The sequence below is a fragment of the Anguilla anguilla genome, chromosome 2, assembly GCF_013347855.1.
Source record: "Anguilla anguilla isolate fAngAng1 chromosome 2, fAngAng1.pri, whole genome shotgun sequence".
NCBI classification, from domain to species: Eukaryota; Metazoa; Chordata; class Actinopteri; order Anguilliformes; family Anguillidae; genus Anguilla; species Anguilla anguilla.
Window position 1 is genome coordinate 62469789 of NC_049202.1, and position 16591 is coordinate 62486379.

General features: G+C 47.3%; 2 protein-coding genes across 19 annotated transcripts in view; both read left to right on the plus strand.

Moving 5' to 3' along the window:
• Positions 1–2785, plus strand: part of LOC118220711 (SUN domain-containing protein 1-like) — a 38609-nt gene extending 35824 nt beyond the window's left edge. For all 16 annotated transcript variants that reach the window (XM_035404823.1, XM_035404827.1, XM_035404826.1 and 13 more), the window contains 3 exons: positions 108–275; positions 835–927; positions 1332–2785. In XM_035404823.1, the coding sequence (XP_035260714.1) occupies positions 108–275; positions 835–927; positions 1332–1466 (396 nt within the window). In that variant the 3' untranslated portion in view covers positions 1467–2785. The remainder of the gene's footprint in view (positions 1–107; positions 276–834; positions 928–1331) is intronic.
• Positions 2786–5482: 2697 nt separating this feature from the next.
• get4 (guided entry of tail-anchored proteins factor 4) lies at positions 5483–15499 on the plus strand. 3 transcript variants are annotated; one of them, XM_035398700.1, is made up of 9 exons: positions 5483–5675; positions 9212–9290; positions 9797–9875; positions 10504–10653; positions 11028–11166; positions 11692–11832; positions 12904–12979; positions 13098–13170; positions 13473–15499. In XM_035398700.1, the coding sequence occupies exons 1-9, from the start codon at positions 5533–5535 to the stop codon at positions 13583–13585; spliced, it is 993 nt and encodes a 330-aa protein (XP_035254591.1). In that variant the 5' UTR covers positions 5483–5532; the 3' UTR covers positions 13586–15499. The 3 variants fall into 3 exon arrangements, with proteins under 3 accessions (XP_035254591.1, XP_035254582.1, XP_035254598.1); XM_035398691.1 differs by having other exon boundaries at positions 5484–5675; positions 9794–9875; XM_035398707.1 differs by having other exon boundaries at positions 5485–5675; positions 9794–9875; positions 13497–15499.
• The last annotated feature ends 1092 nt before the right edge of the window (positions 15500–16591 follow it).

Below are 16591 nucleotides of genomic sequence, written 5' to 3' on the forward strand. Positions count from 1 at the left end.
ACAGGCTCCAAAGAGCAGGAAAGTTACTCCACTGAATGAATGTGCTGTATGTTATGAAGCATTAATGAATGTCCTTAATGGTTATTTCTCTCCCTCCTCCCCCTCAGCCTGACGTCCACCCCGGGAACTGCTGGGCTTTCAAAGGCTCCCAGGGCTACCTGGTGATCCGGCTGTCTATGAGGGTTCGGCCCACGGCCTTCTCCCTAGAGCACATCCCCAAATCCCTGTCCCCCACCGGCAACATCAGCAGCGCCCCCCGCGAGTTCACCGTTTATGTAAGTCCCGCCCTGTCCCCCCATCCCGCACCCACCCGCCAGAGACTGGGGCGAGAGAACGGCTCCAGACGCACAGCCTTAGAGCTGAGAATGTAGCAGGAACAGGCTGCTGGCTGTGCTGACTGTGGGTCTGGCTGTGCTGAATGTGGATCTGGCTGTGCTGACTGTGGGCTTGGCTGTGCTGACTGGACTGCTGACTGTGGGTCTGACTGTGGGCTGCTGGCTGTGCTGACTGTGGGCTTAGCTGTGCTGAATATGGATCTGGCTGTGCTGACTGTGGGTCTGGCTGTGCTGACTGTGGGCTTAGCTGTGCTGAATATGGATCTGGCTGTGCTGACTGTGGGCTTAGCTGTGCTGAATATGGATCTGGCTGTGCTGACTGTGGGCTTAGCTGTGCTGAATATGGATCTGGCTGTGCTGACTGTGGGCTTGGCTGTGCTGAATGTGGGTCTGACTGTGGGCTTGGCTGTGCTGACTGTGGGCTTGGCTGTGCTGAATGTGGGTCTGACTGTGGGATGCTGGCTGTGCTGACTGACCCTGCCTTGCTCTCTGTCTGCAGGGTCTGGAGGATGAGGCCCAGGAGGTGGGAGAAGTGCTGGGTCAGTACACCTACCAGGAGGACGGCGACTCCCTGCAGACCTTCCCCATTACGGTACCCACAATGCACTGCACCACTGCAGCCCTAAAGTCCAGACCACTACATAATCTTACACTTTGTTTGATGATAGCAGCTGACTTTAGCTAAGCAGGCTGCAATGTAGGTTTGTATCAGCTCCGAAAACCGATTCATCTTAATTGTGATCCATAAAGTGATTTAAACAATTAGCATAATATTATGATAATACGTTTGCCTTTTCTTTGTTGTCTGTTAATAGTAAAGATTCTATTTTCAATGTTAGAACTGTCATTAAAAGGACAGAAGGGACATTTGTTGACAGCCATTTGCCAGTGCCGTAGTACTGATTACTGGTTTGTACGTGCATGCCTCATAGGGCCGTGTTTATGTTGATGCTGGTGGTGAGCTGTGTGGCTCAGTGCTGCTCCTCTGTGTTTCAGGTGCAGAGTGTGCAGCCCTACCAGATCATTGAGATGCGCGTGCTGTCTAACTGGGGCCACCCGGAGTACACCTGCCTGTACCGCTTCCGCGTACACGGGGAGCCCGCCCCTCTCCCCGAGGGGAGGGGCCAGTGACGACAGCTCAGTGGGAGGGGGGAGGTCACTGAAACCGGGTCTTATGATGTTGAAATAAAGACACTTTTTTTTTTTTTTTTTAAATGAGTGACTGTAAGTCGCTCTCCAAACCCAGCACTTGACTTGTGGCACCCAAACGCTCCTCTGGGAGAGCCTGGATCCTGCTGTTTTGGGGGGGGGTCTGGCCAGGACGCGCTGCCGCCCTCTCGCCCACCTCAGCCCTGCCACTGGGCTCTTCCCTCCCCAGCTCCACCCTGCCTCCAGCCACGCCCCCCCCCCCCCCTTTCGCTGTTTTTAAACCCCTCTCTTTTAATCACATTCACGCGTATGCTATCAATGGGCCCGCCCCCTTCGCTTCTCCCACCAATGGCCTGCAGCGGAGGGCGGGGACTCGTCTGCCCCCTGAAGCGGGCCTGCACTTCCTGTGTATGCGAACCCAACGCACAGCTACCGTCCTGTTGAGAATTCTGCTGCCGTCGCTTCCCAGCCTGAGGAACCGCAGAAGGGATCGTGGCTTTCATTCGGACTCTCCTCAAGCTTTGCTTGTAAAAACGAGCGCGCTGCAGTCAGATCCAGCCCCTCTACACGGGCCCATAACGCATTTAACACAACCATCCGGCCAGTCTTTGAATGCATCGTCATTCCAGATACACGCCACATCGGAACTCATCGGTTACACCGCTATTTTTCTTTCTTTTAACGGTTATGACATCTGACCTGGACCACTGGAGGCTGCTGGAAGCACGCGTTGCAGCGTCTGTAGAGAGACGGCTCTCCATGCCTAGAATCCAGACTCCGCACCCTGGCGCCCGCTGTCCCCAAAGGTCTGACTCGGACCATAACGGTGTTGCCATCTCTCCCAGAGAAAGACCACGCGGGAATCTGAGCTGTATATTTTGTTAATAGTTTTTTGAAATCTGCTGATATCAGTGTTGCATTCATTGTGTTTTTATTTTAATTTTTAAACTGGTAATACTGAAGGATGTGTCACTACGACTACAGAAAGGTGTGCTGGACAGATCCAATCTGAATGAACACATTGGACTATAAGATGATGACAATCGGAAGGTTAAATAAGCCCTTTTGTTTCTTTGGTATGACCCTTTACAGGATGTGTTTAACTATTTATTTCTGTTACGAGAAAAGATAGGACTTGATGCAATGTATTTTTGTAAGAGGCTTTTCAAACTATTTTGTAATTGTTATGGGCGGGACAATATAGGGTGTTACTGTTTTTATATCGTTTTCATTTTTGTCTTTGCATAAGATTAATAAACTGCCATTGAATATGTTGAAATAAAAGAAATTAATTTTTGAGACCTTTGGTTTATTTGGTTATTTTTACCCGTTTATTTACAATGTGATGTAGATATAATCCAGCTTCAGACACCAACATTAGAAGAAATTGACTAGATTCAGTAGTTTCAGTTGAACATTTAGTCTTACAATGGTGAGCCAGCAGGGGGACAATCTTCCCTTTGGTAAAATAAACCCTGATGCCCTAGTGCAGTAATGGGGACACTGTGCTGTAGGAGATGCCATGTTTCAGATGGGGCATTAAACCGCTGTCCCTGACTCTCTGTGGTCATTGAAGGTTCCATGACGCTCGTTGAAAAGAGGGGGTTACCCGGTGTCCTGGCTAAATTCCCAGCCTGGCTCACTCAACATGCCACCTAATCATCCCCCAGTTAATTTGGCTTAAAACAATTATTTCACTGTCCAGCTCAGCTGATGTGTGGTGAGCGTTCTTGCGCAAAATGGCTGCCGGGAATCACCAGGTGGGTGCTACACTGGTGGTGGTTGAGGAGAGTCTCCCCCATCATCGCTGTAAAGAACTTTAGGTGTGATAAATGTGCTATTTAAATACAACTGCAGTGCGTGTTTGAACCATGTGCCCTCCAAACCAAACCGAACACTTCCTGTTCACCTGTTAGCGCCTTCATGTGTATTGCACATTCTGTACAAAAGTTGCAGTACAACGTGCTTCACACAATAAAGCAGAGGTCATAAACAGTAAAATCTTCGTTAAAAGAATATCAACTGTTTGTGCTGTCTTCAGGTAGGCTGTGCCACTGAGGCTAGAGACATGGTAATTTAAAGCCGCCTCCTCGTATAAGCAGTTTTACCGATTACGTTTTTGGATTTGAATTTGGATTCAGTCCTTTCTGATTTTTTAATGTAACTGATATGCGTGTTTGTTCGTTTAAAATGCAGTTTTAAGACTTCGCAAATTAAGTGCATCACGAAGCCAAAATAATTACCATATGTGCCACCACCACACAGCTCAGCAACGACTCTACGGAATACAGAGACGGATTTGATTAGGCCAGGAAAGGCGTTGAATTGCCATTAAAAAAAAACCTGGCTTAGCTGTTATCATTTGGAGCCAGAAGCAATCCGTTTTTAAATAGACTCATGCAGCCACGCCTTGGCACAACACAGGAGTAAAAAAAAAAAAAAAAACACCAAGAACACGGTGCGAGTTCTCTGATTTGTCTGCAAGTGATAATGAAGATTCGCTGTGAATAAACGTGACATCAGTAGCCTTTCGGATACCATTTTTTCGGAGCTAAAATGGAAACAACTGCATTATGATGTCTAGATTTTAATACATGTAGACATGCTAACACATTTTATTGCCAATATGTAATTCCAGAAAATATACGTTTATTAATTTTAATGTAACCAGAAAGATTTGCAGAGACAATCTGGGAAATAAAAATAGGTAAGAACTACAACAGGATTTGTCTGGTGGTCGATGCACAGAGGCAGTTTTTTTTTTTTTTTTTTGTATTTTATTTAGAATTTGACCAGGAGACAAAGATCAACACTCCTACTCTCTCCAGATGCCACGGGAATCTTTAATGTCCACAGTGGGTCTGGACCTTGGTTTAACATCCCACCCAAAGGGCTGCAACTTATACGGCAGTGCAGGGGAGATGGAGTTCCATTTGATCCGTAGGCAACAGTGCCCCCTACTGGTTCACTAACACCTCTTTCAGTAGTCTGTTACTCTGCTGAAAGAACTCAGAAAAGGCTGGTGAGCAAGGCAACACTTTCAACAGCAACGTTTCCAAAGGTCTCCCATTCAAGCATGAACTGACTACCCTACCCTGGTTTAAAATGTTGTACAGATGTTTTCAGTGAATGGATAAATCAAATTGATTTTCAGATAGTTCTAAGCCATTCATTACATTGCAAAGTCACCTTGTCCTTAGTTCAACATGTTTCCCTGCGCAAACGATGTGATACTGTTCGACTGAAAGTGTTACATGTAACCTCTTTATTTAAATACTTACATGAGAAGCTTAAGCTTGTCTCATTTACATACAGGTGTCTGAATATTCAAAATATTACCATAGAAGTCATATGGGCAGCTGCTTGCTGTTATTTCCACTAATAAACCTTATTAATATGTTGTTGACAGTTGAGTAAATTTAAAAAAGGTAATTGGCTGCATTACATGTATGCGTGCAATAAATTCAATTAAAATGATATTTAGCAGAATGGTGTCAGAAAGAAAGGCTGCCTATACCTTTCCTGGCATGTGAATATCCTGGCCTGCCCTTCAGTAGAAAATTGGTTTCAATGCGATGGTCTCACCTGTCAGTCTTTTGTCTTTAATTTTGGACAGATATAGCCTACCAGAACATTTTGTGCCAAGATATCAAATGTGTTCAAAACATTATGCAAAATAATGGCCTATGGCTGTCGTTGATATATAGTGCAACTCGTTTGCATTGAAAACTTTCAAACACCGGTATTTCCAGCATGACAGCTATAAATTTCATGAATATAAAAAGATCCATATCTATGGCGCCATTGATAACGGTCCCTGTGCGAACGAACTACAAGCGCCTCATTAGATTTTTTTTTTACTGTTATAGGCTACAGGTGATTTACACTTCAGTGACAACATCCAGGAGCATCTCTCCTCCAGCACCAAAGTAAACTGGAGAGAACTACGGCAAGCAGGAAGCATCCGCTCATTTTTTTAAACCGTTTTCTTAACGCTCACTCTTCCCTGTGACGCGGTGTGGTTGGTCTGAGCAGCTTGGAACAAACAATGATGTCGGAGCAGGAGGCTCTGAAGTGCTCCAGCGCAAGGAACCGCGGGGGAGTACAGCGGGTTGAAGGGAAACTGCGAGCTAGTGTGGAAAAGGGTGATTACTATGAAGCGCATCAGATGTACCGGACCTTATTCTTTAGGTAAGTCTTAAATTGATGAGCTGGGAATAAAAAAATAAATGTTCTAGCGGCTCTGTGGCCTATGTTTCCAGATCTTTCTGCCTGTCAACCAAACTTCCGTTGGCCCGGTATTTTGCTAAGTGTGATTGGTTTACTACCGCTAATTCTCCGCCTCCTGTAACCTGTACCGATTTGGGATAGCTCTGTCCCTCTGTCACTCACCATTAGCTGTCTCTCAATGGTTGTGTGGCCGCTTCCGAAGTGGTTCTAGCCCGAAATTGTTGTTAGCTTGGCGAACGTTAGCGTGCTACATGCAGATGTTGAGATAATAAACGTAGCTAACGTTATAACTGTGGTATCATAATAATCTTAGCTACCAAGGTTACTGTGGTCATCGTCTTTGAAGTTAAAAGTCCCCTGGCAGTAGTATCAGCGAGCTCGCATTGCCAGTCAGCTTGCTGTGTAGCTATAGCTAGCTGATTGATTGCACACTTTGAAGCAAACTAGGTAGTTGCAGTTAACAGTAGGCTAGCAGGCTAACCGTTAGATAGTGTCTGACCACGTACTGTGGTGTTCAAGACCCAGTTTGCCTATTTTAACCGAATCAATGAGGAAATTCTTTACTCAGCGTACGCTAAATTAATGTTATAGTTCACTGGTTACTGCGCCGTATAGGCTAGCTCAACCACTCGTCTAAATATGACACGATGAAAGCGAATAGAATTTCAGGCTAGCTAGGTAGCTGGAATGAATTCACACCACATATTAAGTCAATTCATTTTTCCGATTTGATTTTCGGAAATTGTCTAGTTGCCTATAACGTCGGTTACAAAGGCTAGTTCTCTGCTTGCTAAATAACTTGTGTGGCTAGTTACTGTAATGTAACATCGGGCGTCATTGCAGCGTTTTCTAAAAGCTTTCGAGTTGTCTGCCAGCAAGCCACCTGAATACACTACCATATTAGTTGCTAAAGCATTAGAGTAGCTTGCACTCTTGCATTAAGAATTTTCCAGGTTACATTGACTTTGATATTATATTCACTGGCTAACTTTCTGGCTGCGGGAGTATAACTGTAACCTGGGAAATGGCAATTGTTTTAAATGCTTAACTAAACCGTACCCCACCAAGCTGGCACTGTCTAGGAGTGTGACGTTTGATTGATACACAGTTAACTGGCTACTTCTGATTGAAACGTGGACGATTTAAGATGTTATCTTAGCCTACCATAAGCTTGTTAAAATGCCTGGCTTGTTGGACATCGATAAGCCTCCTGAAGCACGGCAAGTTCAGGGCATTAACTTAACTACACTTTATTTAATTTGTGTAGATGGCAAAACATGTAAACAGTCTTGCTACCATCAAAGATCCACCCCACAGTGGAATTTAGCTTTCGGTCATTCGCACACCGAAATTTTTTATTTGCATGGTGTAATTGGATCTTATCGGTCTACTCTTTCTGTGTGTCTTTAGTGCGCACAGTGCCAAAACACAGTATTTCTTTGCACTATTTTGCTTATTACCACGGTGTATTTTGCTAGAGATTTGCTCTGATGACCAGCTGCTCACTCCTGACAAGATGTGTCCTAACGTTCACCCTTCAATCAAGGGTTATGTTAGATTTTTAAAATCTTCCCACATTGAAACTTGAAATACTGAGTGAATCTTTGACTTGGGGGAATGTGAAGCTTTTCCTTACTTGTGTTCACATTGAAATCCTTCAGACATTTTTTTTTGTGGTGCATCGATCAACAGGCATGGTTACAGTGAATGGAATGAGCCATAATTTAGAGGCGAGCAAGCCTGTTCATGCTTTTGGATTGGCTGAACGCAATCAGAGGGTCAACAGCCGAAGTGTTATTTGGGATTGGGCCTGAGAGGTTTTGTTTTGCAGGATTCCATCCATGCCTGAGTTGTGTCTGTGTAAAAGCCATTCAGTGTCTGTTTTTTTTTGCCTACACTAAGTGTCAAGTCATGCTCTAGAACAGCCCTGGTGAAAACACTTCCTGTGCTCACGTGTGGAGTTCTCTTGGGGCCACTGGCAGGTTTATCACGAGTGGGTGTTCCTCATCCTGAAACGGTGTGCGTGCATTTCATTCACAGAGCAGTACCCTACCATTGCATCTTTTGTACATCAAAACCATTTGAGACAGTTCTGATAATGCTCGCTTTCAGTCCTTGATTAAATCCGGCACCCCAACAGTCATAACTTACGTAGGTAAGGAAGCTGTCAACTTCCTGGCAGAGACACTCCTTCTAGAGAAATACTCTTTCTAGAGAGCTTCAAGAGGTAAATCGAGGAGAATTCACACTTTCAAAATAAATGTTGTAAAATGTGTGAAGAGCAACACATTTTTTAACACACCTGCATGTCTAGTTAAGGACAGCACATTGTGTGTGTTACTTTCAGCACAGTCTGTGTTAATCAAGTCTCCCTTTGTAACATGTGTTGTGTGTTTGCCACACAAAAGTAGTAACTTGCACACAACAGGATGTGTTGAAAGTAACACAAAAAGTTTGTTGGATATTAAAACATTCTTTTTGAGAGTGCAGGAAGCAATACGGGAAGCGTGTTATTCTTTTGAACCTTTGGCACTCTTTGTTGTCATTGGCTATTACTGATGCCTGTTATTGAATCATTCTCTGTATGTATTAAGTTGTGCTCTTGACCAGGTGTCCCTTTATGAAAGCGATTGTATATCTCAATGGGACTTCCCGGTTAAATGGCGGTTGTATAATAGAGAACAGTGGTGCCGGAACATTCCGTCCTTTTTGTGTCTCAGCTGTGGTAAAGCGTGCAAAAAAACCCAAAAAACAGTGCAGCAAGATCAGATGACGTGTTTTTTATTTTAATTTTTAATTTTGGGCTTGGATCTCTTGGAAATGACTCTGCTCCGACAGTCAACCTGAAGTAGAACTTGTAGCAGACAGTCCACCTGAAGTAGAACTTGTAGCAGACAGTCCACCTGAAGTAGAACATGTAGCAGATGATGTCCACCTTATGCAAGGATTTCAGACTCCTCCTGGAGTGCACGCTGGTAGTGTTCTTCCAGCACTTAAGTGCTTTATTTAAGCCAGTGGTAACCAACCTTGTTCCTGGAGATCTGCCATCCTCTGTTTTCATTTCAACCTTCATTTGGCACACCTGACTCTACTAATTAGCAGCTCAATGCAGATCTCTGGCTGTTGAATGAGACCTGCTGTGTTAGGGTTGGAGTGAAAACCTACAGGATGGTACATCTCAGTGAACAGGGTTGGTTACCACTGCGGACGAAAGAGTCCACTCACCTGGTTTCAAGACCTGGAGTTTAACCTGCAGACACTGTAGCTCTCCTGGACTGGAGTTAAACCTGCAGATACTGGTGTTTTAGATCCCTGGTCATTCTGCTCATCAGAGGTTTTACTTTGCTCGCTCGCTGTAGTCTTCCTGTTGGTTTCCAGAGCAGCTTGTCTTTTCGCTGAGGCTCTGAAGTGTGTGTTGGCGCAGCTCGCGAACGTGTGTGCATTGCCAGGCTTGTGACAGATGCCCCCCTTCCCTCTCCTCTCCGCGTGTCATGCAGGTATATGTCACAGGCAAAGCATGTGGAGGCCAGAGAGCTGATGTACAGCGGGGCTCTGCTCTTCTTCAGTTATAATCAGGTAGGAGGGCTTCTTCTGTTTAATCTGACTTACTGATGACGGGAATAACAACAACAGCAATACTAGTGCGAGTACTATTACAACTGCAAATGCTACTACTACTAACAATGACAACTGTTATTATTAATAATACATGTAATTGCAAGCGTTATTAGTGTAGCATCCTTCTTCTCAAGCTTCTCGACAAATATTGAAGCAATACGAATATACATATATCAATGAAAATTTTTCCGTGTTGTGCACAGTTGTATCACATCTCCCCAGGTTTGTATCTGAGCTTTGTATGAAGGGCTACGTAGATGAAATGTATTATTATTATTATTATTACTATTGTTGTTATTAATATAATAATAGTTGTTATTATTGTTATCATTATTATTATTATTAGTATCCATGTTCAGCTCTGCAGCATGGCGCAGTGTGTGCTCTCCGTGGTGCAGAGGATAGGGCGGGGTACTGGGATGTGATTGGCTGTAATGCTGCGTCGCACGTCTCCCCCACAGCAGAACAGTGCGGCGGATCTCTCCATGCTGGTCCTGGAGTCCCTCGAGCAGTCCGACGCCAAGGTAGCGGACGACATTTTAGGTGAGCTGACCTGGGGGTGTGGGCGGGGCTGCCCTGGGGGTGCGGGCGGTACTGCCCTGAGGGTGTGGATACAGTTCCTTTGGGTTTATAGGACCAGGCTGCCTTTTGGGAGCAGGGCGGTGTGGTGTTTAGCAAATTAGACTTGTAGCTGAGAGGTTGCAGGTTAAAATCTCGGGTGAGGCATAGCCATTTTAACCTTGAGGAAGTTTCTGAACCTTATCTACTTTTGTAGTTGTGCAGCTGTATAAGTCTGTTACACAGATAAAAGTAATCTGTGTTTCTGTGGATAAGCATGGACGCTGAATGCCGAAAGCGAAGTCTGGTTACATTAAACCAGTGTGTGTTTCAGGGATCACGCTTGATTTACCTTTTGAAGCGGTGGGTCAATTAGTGGGGTTATGACCATCATTAGTGTGCATGTGCGGTTGCTGTGCAGTTCTCTGACCCTCTGTGTGTGTGGTTGTTTATGCGGTTCTCTGACCCTCTGTGTGTGTGTGGTTGTGTGTGCGGTTCTCTGACCCTCTGTGTGTGTGTGTGGTTGTTTATGCGGTTCTCTGACCCTCTGTGTGTGTGGTTGTGTGTGCGGTTTTCTGACCCTGTGTGTGTGTATGGTTGGGACGTCCCACAGAGCACCTGGCCAAGCTTTTCAGCTTGATGGACCCCAACTCCCCCGAGCGGGTGGCCTTCGTGTCCCGGGCACTCAAGTGGTCCACCGGGGGCTCTGGGAAACTGGGGCACCCCAAACTGCACCAGCTGCTGGCTGTGACGTTGTGGAAAGGTATGACCCGAAAACAAGTGGGGGGAGGAACGAGGGTGAGGGTGACACGGTCGGCGATGATGCTCGCTGATCTTACATACCCCTGTGAACAGCATCCGTTTCCATTTTCATTATCCGCTGGTTCCTGGCTGGATCACTACAGAATTTATTTATAAAAAAATAGCTGAGTAACTGAATAACATCACACGCGTCAAAGCTGCATTCATACCCCATTATTATTATCATTATTATAAACACACAGTTGTATCACATCTCCCCGGTTTTGTATCCGAGCTTTGTAAAAAGGGCTACATAGGTGAAATGTATTATTATTGTTGTTGTTGTTATTATTATTATTATTATTATTATAAGCGGTGTTTGTCCCCGCCCCACAGAGCAGAACTACAGCGAGTCGCGCTACCACTTCCTGCACTCCTCAGACGGAGAGGGCTGTGCCCAGATGCTGGTGGAGTACTCGGCAGCGCGGGGCTTCCGCAGCGAGGTGGACATGTTCGTGGCGCAGGCCGTGTTACAGTGAGTGGCCCTGTCAGTGTGCGTGTGTGTGCGTGTGTGTGCGTGTGTGTGCGTGTGTGTGCGTGTGTGTGCGTGTGTGTGTGTTACAGTGAGTGGCCCTGTCAGTGTGTGTGTGTTACAGTGAGTGGCCCTGTCAGTGTGCGTGTGTGTGTGTGTGTGCGTGTGTGTGCGTGTGTGTGCGTGTGCATGTGTGCATGTGTGCGTGTGTGCGTGTGTGTGTGTTACAGTGGGGCCTCGTGACTCTGCTCACAGCTCTCTGCTCCTCTCATTTGCTTCCTCTCCTTACTTTGATTATTTTTTTGTTACTTTCCTTCCTTCCTTCCTTCCTCTCTCTCTCACTCTGTGTCTCTTTCTTTCTCACTTCCCCCTCTCTCTCTTGCTGTCTCTCTCTGTCTTTCTCTCACTCTCTTGCTCTCTCACCCTTGCTTTTTGTCTTTTTTGCTCATTCACTCTTGTTCTCCTGTTCTTTCTGTCTCTCACTCTCCCCCGGTCTCTCTCCCCCCCCCCCCCCCCCCCCCTGCGCAGGTTCCTCTGTCTAAAGAACAAAAGCAGTGCGTCGGTGGTGTTCAGTACCTACACACAGAAGCACCCGTCCATAGAGAAGGGCCCCCCGTTTGGTCAGCCCCTGCTCAACTTCATCTGGTTCCTGCTGCTGGCGGTGGACGGGTGAGTGGTGCATCATGGGATAGTGAAGGGCTCATGTCGTACGCACGGTGCTCGCGTTTCTCCTGTCTGGTGTAACGCTAGCCTGGACTCCGCTAGTGTTGCTGCTCCAGATACATCTCAGCCCACAGACCGGTCTTATAAATACTGACCCAGCAGGCACTGACTCTGGCACTGACCCAGCTGGCACTGACCCCACAGGCTCTGACCCAGTAGGCACTGACCCTGCAGGCACTGACCCCGCAGGCCCCGACCCCGCAGGCACTGACCCCGCAGGCCCCGACCCCGCAGGCACTGACCCAGCAGGCACCGACCCCGCAGGCACTGACCCAGTAGGCACTGACCCCGCGGGCACTGACCCCGCGGGCACTGACCCAGCAGGCACTGACCCAGCAGGCACTGACCCCGCGGGCACTGACCCAGCAGGCACCGACCCCGCAGGCACTGACCCAGCAGGCACTGACCCCGCGGGCACTGACCCCGCGGGCACTGACCCAGCAGGCACTGACCCAGCAGGCACTGACCCCACAGGCACTGACCCCGCAGGCACTGACCCCACAGGCACTGACCCAGCAGGCACTGACCCCACAGGCACTGACCCAGCAGGCACTGACCCAGCAGGCACTGACCCAGCAGGCACTGACCCCGCGGGCACTGACCCCGCGGGCACTGACCCAGCAGGCACTGGCCCAGCAGGCACTGACCCCACAGGCACTGACCCCGCGGGCACTGACCCCGGCCGCCAGCGTGCTTCCATTCACCCGCGGCTCTCGTGTGCACACTGCACAGCCGGGGCAGATCTCTGCTGCTCTGAGTGCGCTCCTCAGGGAAGGGACTGTGAGGTTATGAATGAAATCTCACCGCTGCCCTTAGCTTCACGGCACACGGTGCCCAACCGGCTGTGCAGAGCTCTTCACAGCAGCTGGCTTCCTTCAGTCTTATTCAGTAATGCGTTACTGATCCGTAGAGTCGATGGTTGTTTTTGTCTGCAGCTCCTGAAAGGGATTTTTGTGATTGGCTGCTGACAGGCGCTGTGTGATTTACTTCCTGTGCGTGCATGTGTGTGTGTTTCAGGGGGAAGTTAACAGTCTTCACAGTGTTGTGTGAGCAGTATCAGCCGTCGCTGAAGAGGGACCCCATGTATAACGAGGTGAGTGAGCCGGCAGCACCGCTCTCCCATTGGCTGATGTTGCCGAGTGGATGGACAGCGTTCTAAGGAACTTTCAGCAACTCTCCTTCCCTCCCCTCCCTCTTTGTTCCCGTATCAGTACCTGGACAGGATAGGACAGCTTTTCTTTGGAGTGCCGCCCAAACAGTCCTCTTCCTACGGCGGCTTATTGGGTAAGTGTGTCTGCTCACCTCATTAAACTTCTGTTGCCAACCTCAAGGAGAACAGGAGCCGGCCATCTGTGTAGTCTATACAAGGGGTGTCCAATCTTGTCCGAAGATTTTCAGGTTTTTGTTTTGGCCCAACGTTAAGACACCTGATTCAGCTAATTAAGTGATCATGGTCTTCAATTAAAACCTTGATAGGTAGAATCAGGTGCCGGGCTAGAACTGAAACCAGCACCCACACCAGCCCTTTTCAGATACGATCGGACACCCCTGACAATCTGTGTTTGTGGCCCCCGGGCCTCTGTCAGCTCGCCCTCTCTTCTGTCTCCCAGGAAACCTCCTCAACAGCCTGATGGGGTCCGGAGAGGAGGAGGAGGGCGAGGAGGCGCAGGAGGACAGCAGTCCCATCGAGCTGGACTGAGGGCCCAGGAGGAGGCGCCAGCGGCCACAGAGGGCCCCCCCCCCCCCACAGCAGGGCGAGCAGTCCCCCCACCCAGTCCCCACACATCCAACCCAGAACCATAAAGCAGAAGCCCCCCTCCCCGAAAAACAGCCACCCCCCCACTCCCGGCACCGCCTGGCCTGGGCCGGGTCGGAATGCCAAAAAAAAAAAAAAAAAAACAGAACAAAAAAGAAAAAGGAAATTCAAACAAAAAGACCTTATTCTTTTTTTTTGTTGAATGAATGATAATTCTATTTTATTCCAGGTTATTTTTACGTGTTTCTCCATTGTTTTTTTTTGGGACTCTTTAGTTCTGTCGTATGTTTGGTTTGCGAACGGGAGAGAGAGGGGCGGCGTGGGCGGGCGGCTGCGGTCAGTTCTTTCCGGACTTTTCCTTCTCACCTCGCAGGGACGAAACGCAGGAGCACCACACGGCGTCTGCTGCTGCTTCTTCAATCGCTTGACGTTTCACACTCGCCGTGCTCCAGTGGCCACCGGGGGCATCTGGGCGTGGCGCACGGACCCGCTCTGTCCCATTAGCGCACCGCTTCATGTTTTTTTTTTGGGGGGGGGGCGTGGGCGTGGGTGACACAGACCAGGCCTGTGGGCCATCTTCCAGTGGGTGTATTAATAATAGTAGTGGTAATAACTTATACTCTTTGTAAATGTACATTGACATCTTGAACACTTAGGGTGGGCGTGCTGGACTGCATAGGGATGGGTTCACTTGGAGACAAGTCTGATTGCAGTTAAACTTGCAACAGTGTAGCCAGGCTTGACTGCTGCTCCGTTACTGTGTGTAAGGGTGTGTGTGTGTGTGTGTGTGTGTGTGTGTGTGTGTGAGTGAGTGTGTGTGTGTGTACAGGTGTGTTGCTGGGTCACATAAGCATTTATGTAAGCGATTGTGTGTGGCATGCTCCTGTGAAAGCAACTGAATTCCAGCGTTGCTGCTAGCTTGTGCTTGTCATACACTTGTCTCCTCCTCCTACATTGTCCAGTTAAGGACTGGTCCTGGTTTTTTTTTTTTTGTGTTGCGAGCTGAGAGTATGGAATTGAAAGGTGTAATTTGCCTGCCCCCATTCACTCTGTTATGCTTCTTAAGGGGACTTGCACCTTCCCCACAAGGAGAGCAGAAAATCATTCTGTTAGCTGTGGCCTCATCACAGGCCAGCGTGTAGAAACCGCCTGTTTTTCCATTTGCTTTCAGTTCTTTCAGATGGAAAGTGAGCGCCTCACAATTTGATACTAGGTAATGGAAAATTCCCCGTATCCAGCAAGACAAAGGAACGGTCTTGCAAAAATTCAGTATTCCAGAGGGGGAGGCCTATGCTTGTGCACTTCCAAAACATGCCGTTTTAAAGTGTGGATTTTAAAAATAGAAGTTCTGGTGAAGGTTGGTTTGTGTGTGTGTGTGTGTGTAAATACTGTACTGTCTACAATAAGTCTGAGGACATGCCCTTAACACATTAGGACCAGAGACTCCTCGTCCGGAACACCCAGCTGCACCCTGGAGTTTGTATTGGTCAAGATAAGAATGACATCACAATAAAACTATCTGACACTACTGAAGTCTCATGAGAAGAGTGTAACACCTTTAAATGTTTCTATTTTGGTTTCGACATCGACAACCCCCAACAGAGCCTGGACAGGCTGATTACCCTTACGCTAGCCTGGAATGTATTCCTGTGTGTATCGGAGCTGTGCACGCAGAATGTTTGACGAGGAGAGTGACTGCGCGCTGGGCGATCTTTTCCCTTTGAGTTCCAAGGGACTCGGAAGCCTACGAACCAGCATGTTGGTCTTTTTTTTCCTGTTTTTGTTTACTTGATTTGGAATGCCAAGGGGTTGTTTGTTAAATGATTTACTAAATAAGGAAATAAATGTTATGGCTGACGGGTGTTTGCTGATGGGTGTTGTGTCTGGAGTAACACTGGCCCACTGTGTGAATTCAGGACGTGAGCAAACACAAACCACATTTTAAAAATGATCGCCTATATCACCTATGTGAAAAAGTAATTACCCCCTTAAACTTAATACCTGGTTGTACTACCTTCAGCAGCAATAACTGCAACGAAATGCTTCCTATAATTTGCTATCGGTTTTTCACATCGCTGTGGAGGAATTTTAGCCCATTCTTCTTTGCAGAAATAATTTCATGCAGACAAACAGGTTTTCGAGCATGAACTGCTCGTTTCAGGTCCTTCCACAGCATCTGTGTTGGATTGAAGTTAGGACTTTGACTAGGCCGCTCCAAAGCTTTAGTTACTTTTCAGCCATTCAGACGTGAATCATTGTCTTGCTGCATAACCTATTTACGCTTCAGCTCACATACAGATGGCCTGACATTCTCCTTACGAATTTTCTGGTACTGACAAGAATTCATGGTTCCTTCTATAAAAGCAAGTCGATTAGGTCCCGAGGCTGCAAAGCATCCACACACCATCACGCTATCACCACGTTTCACTTAAGATCTTACTGTGAAATACTGTATTCGTTTTACGCCGGACATAATGGGACCCATGTCATTCAAAAAGTTCCGCTTTTGAATCTATCCATAGAACATTGTCCAAAAAGGCTTGGGAGCTTTTTTGTAAATGTGAGATGAGCATTGATGTTTCTCTTGATTAGTAGTGGTTTCCGTTCTTGCTACTTCCCCATGAATCCTATTTTTGCCCAGTCTTTTTCTTATTGTGGAGTAATGAACACTGACCTAGAGGGTTCTTCTGGGATCTTTTGTGACTTCCTGGATGAGTTTTCGCTGTGCCCTTGAGGAAGTTTTGGCTGAATGGCCAATCCTGGGAAGATTCACCACTGTTGCAGGTGTCGTCCATTTGGGAAATAATGGCTCTCACTGTGATTCAGTGGAGACCCAGAGCCTTAGGAATGGCTTTATAACCCTTTCAAGACCGACATATTTCAACAACTTTTTCCCCCTCATCTTTTCTGGAATTTCCTTTGATCGTGGCACAGTGTACCTGTAGAAAC

Excerpts from the sequence above, each read along its gene's own strand:
- get4 (XM_035398691.1), top strand. The coding sequence starts at position 5,533 with ATGATGTCGGAGCAGGAGGCTCTGAAGTGCTCCAGCGCAAGGAACCGC. Across the intron at positions 9,876-10,503 it reads GGTAGCGGACGACATTTTAG|AGCACCTGGCCAAGCTTTTC; the intron begins GTGAGCTGACCT and ends GACGTCCCACAG. Across the intron at positions 10,654-11,027 it reads GGCTGTGACGTTGTGGAAAG|AGCAGAACTACAGCGAGTCG; the intron begins GTATGACCCGAA and ends CCCGCCCCACAG.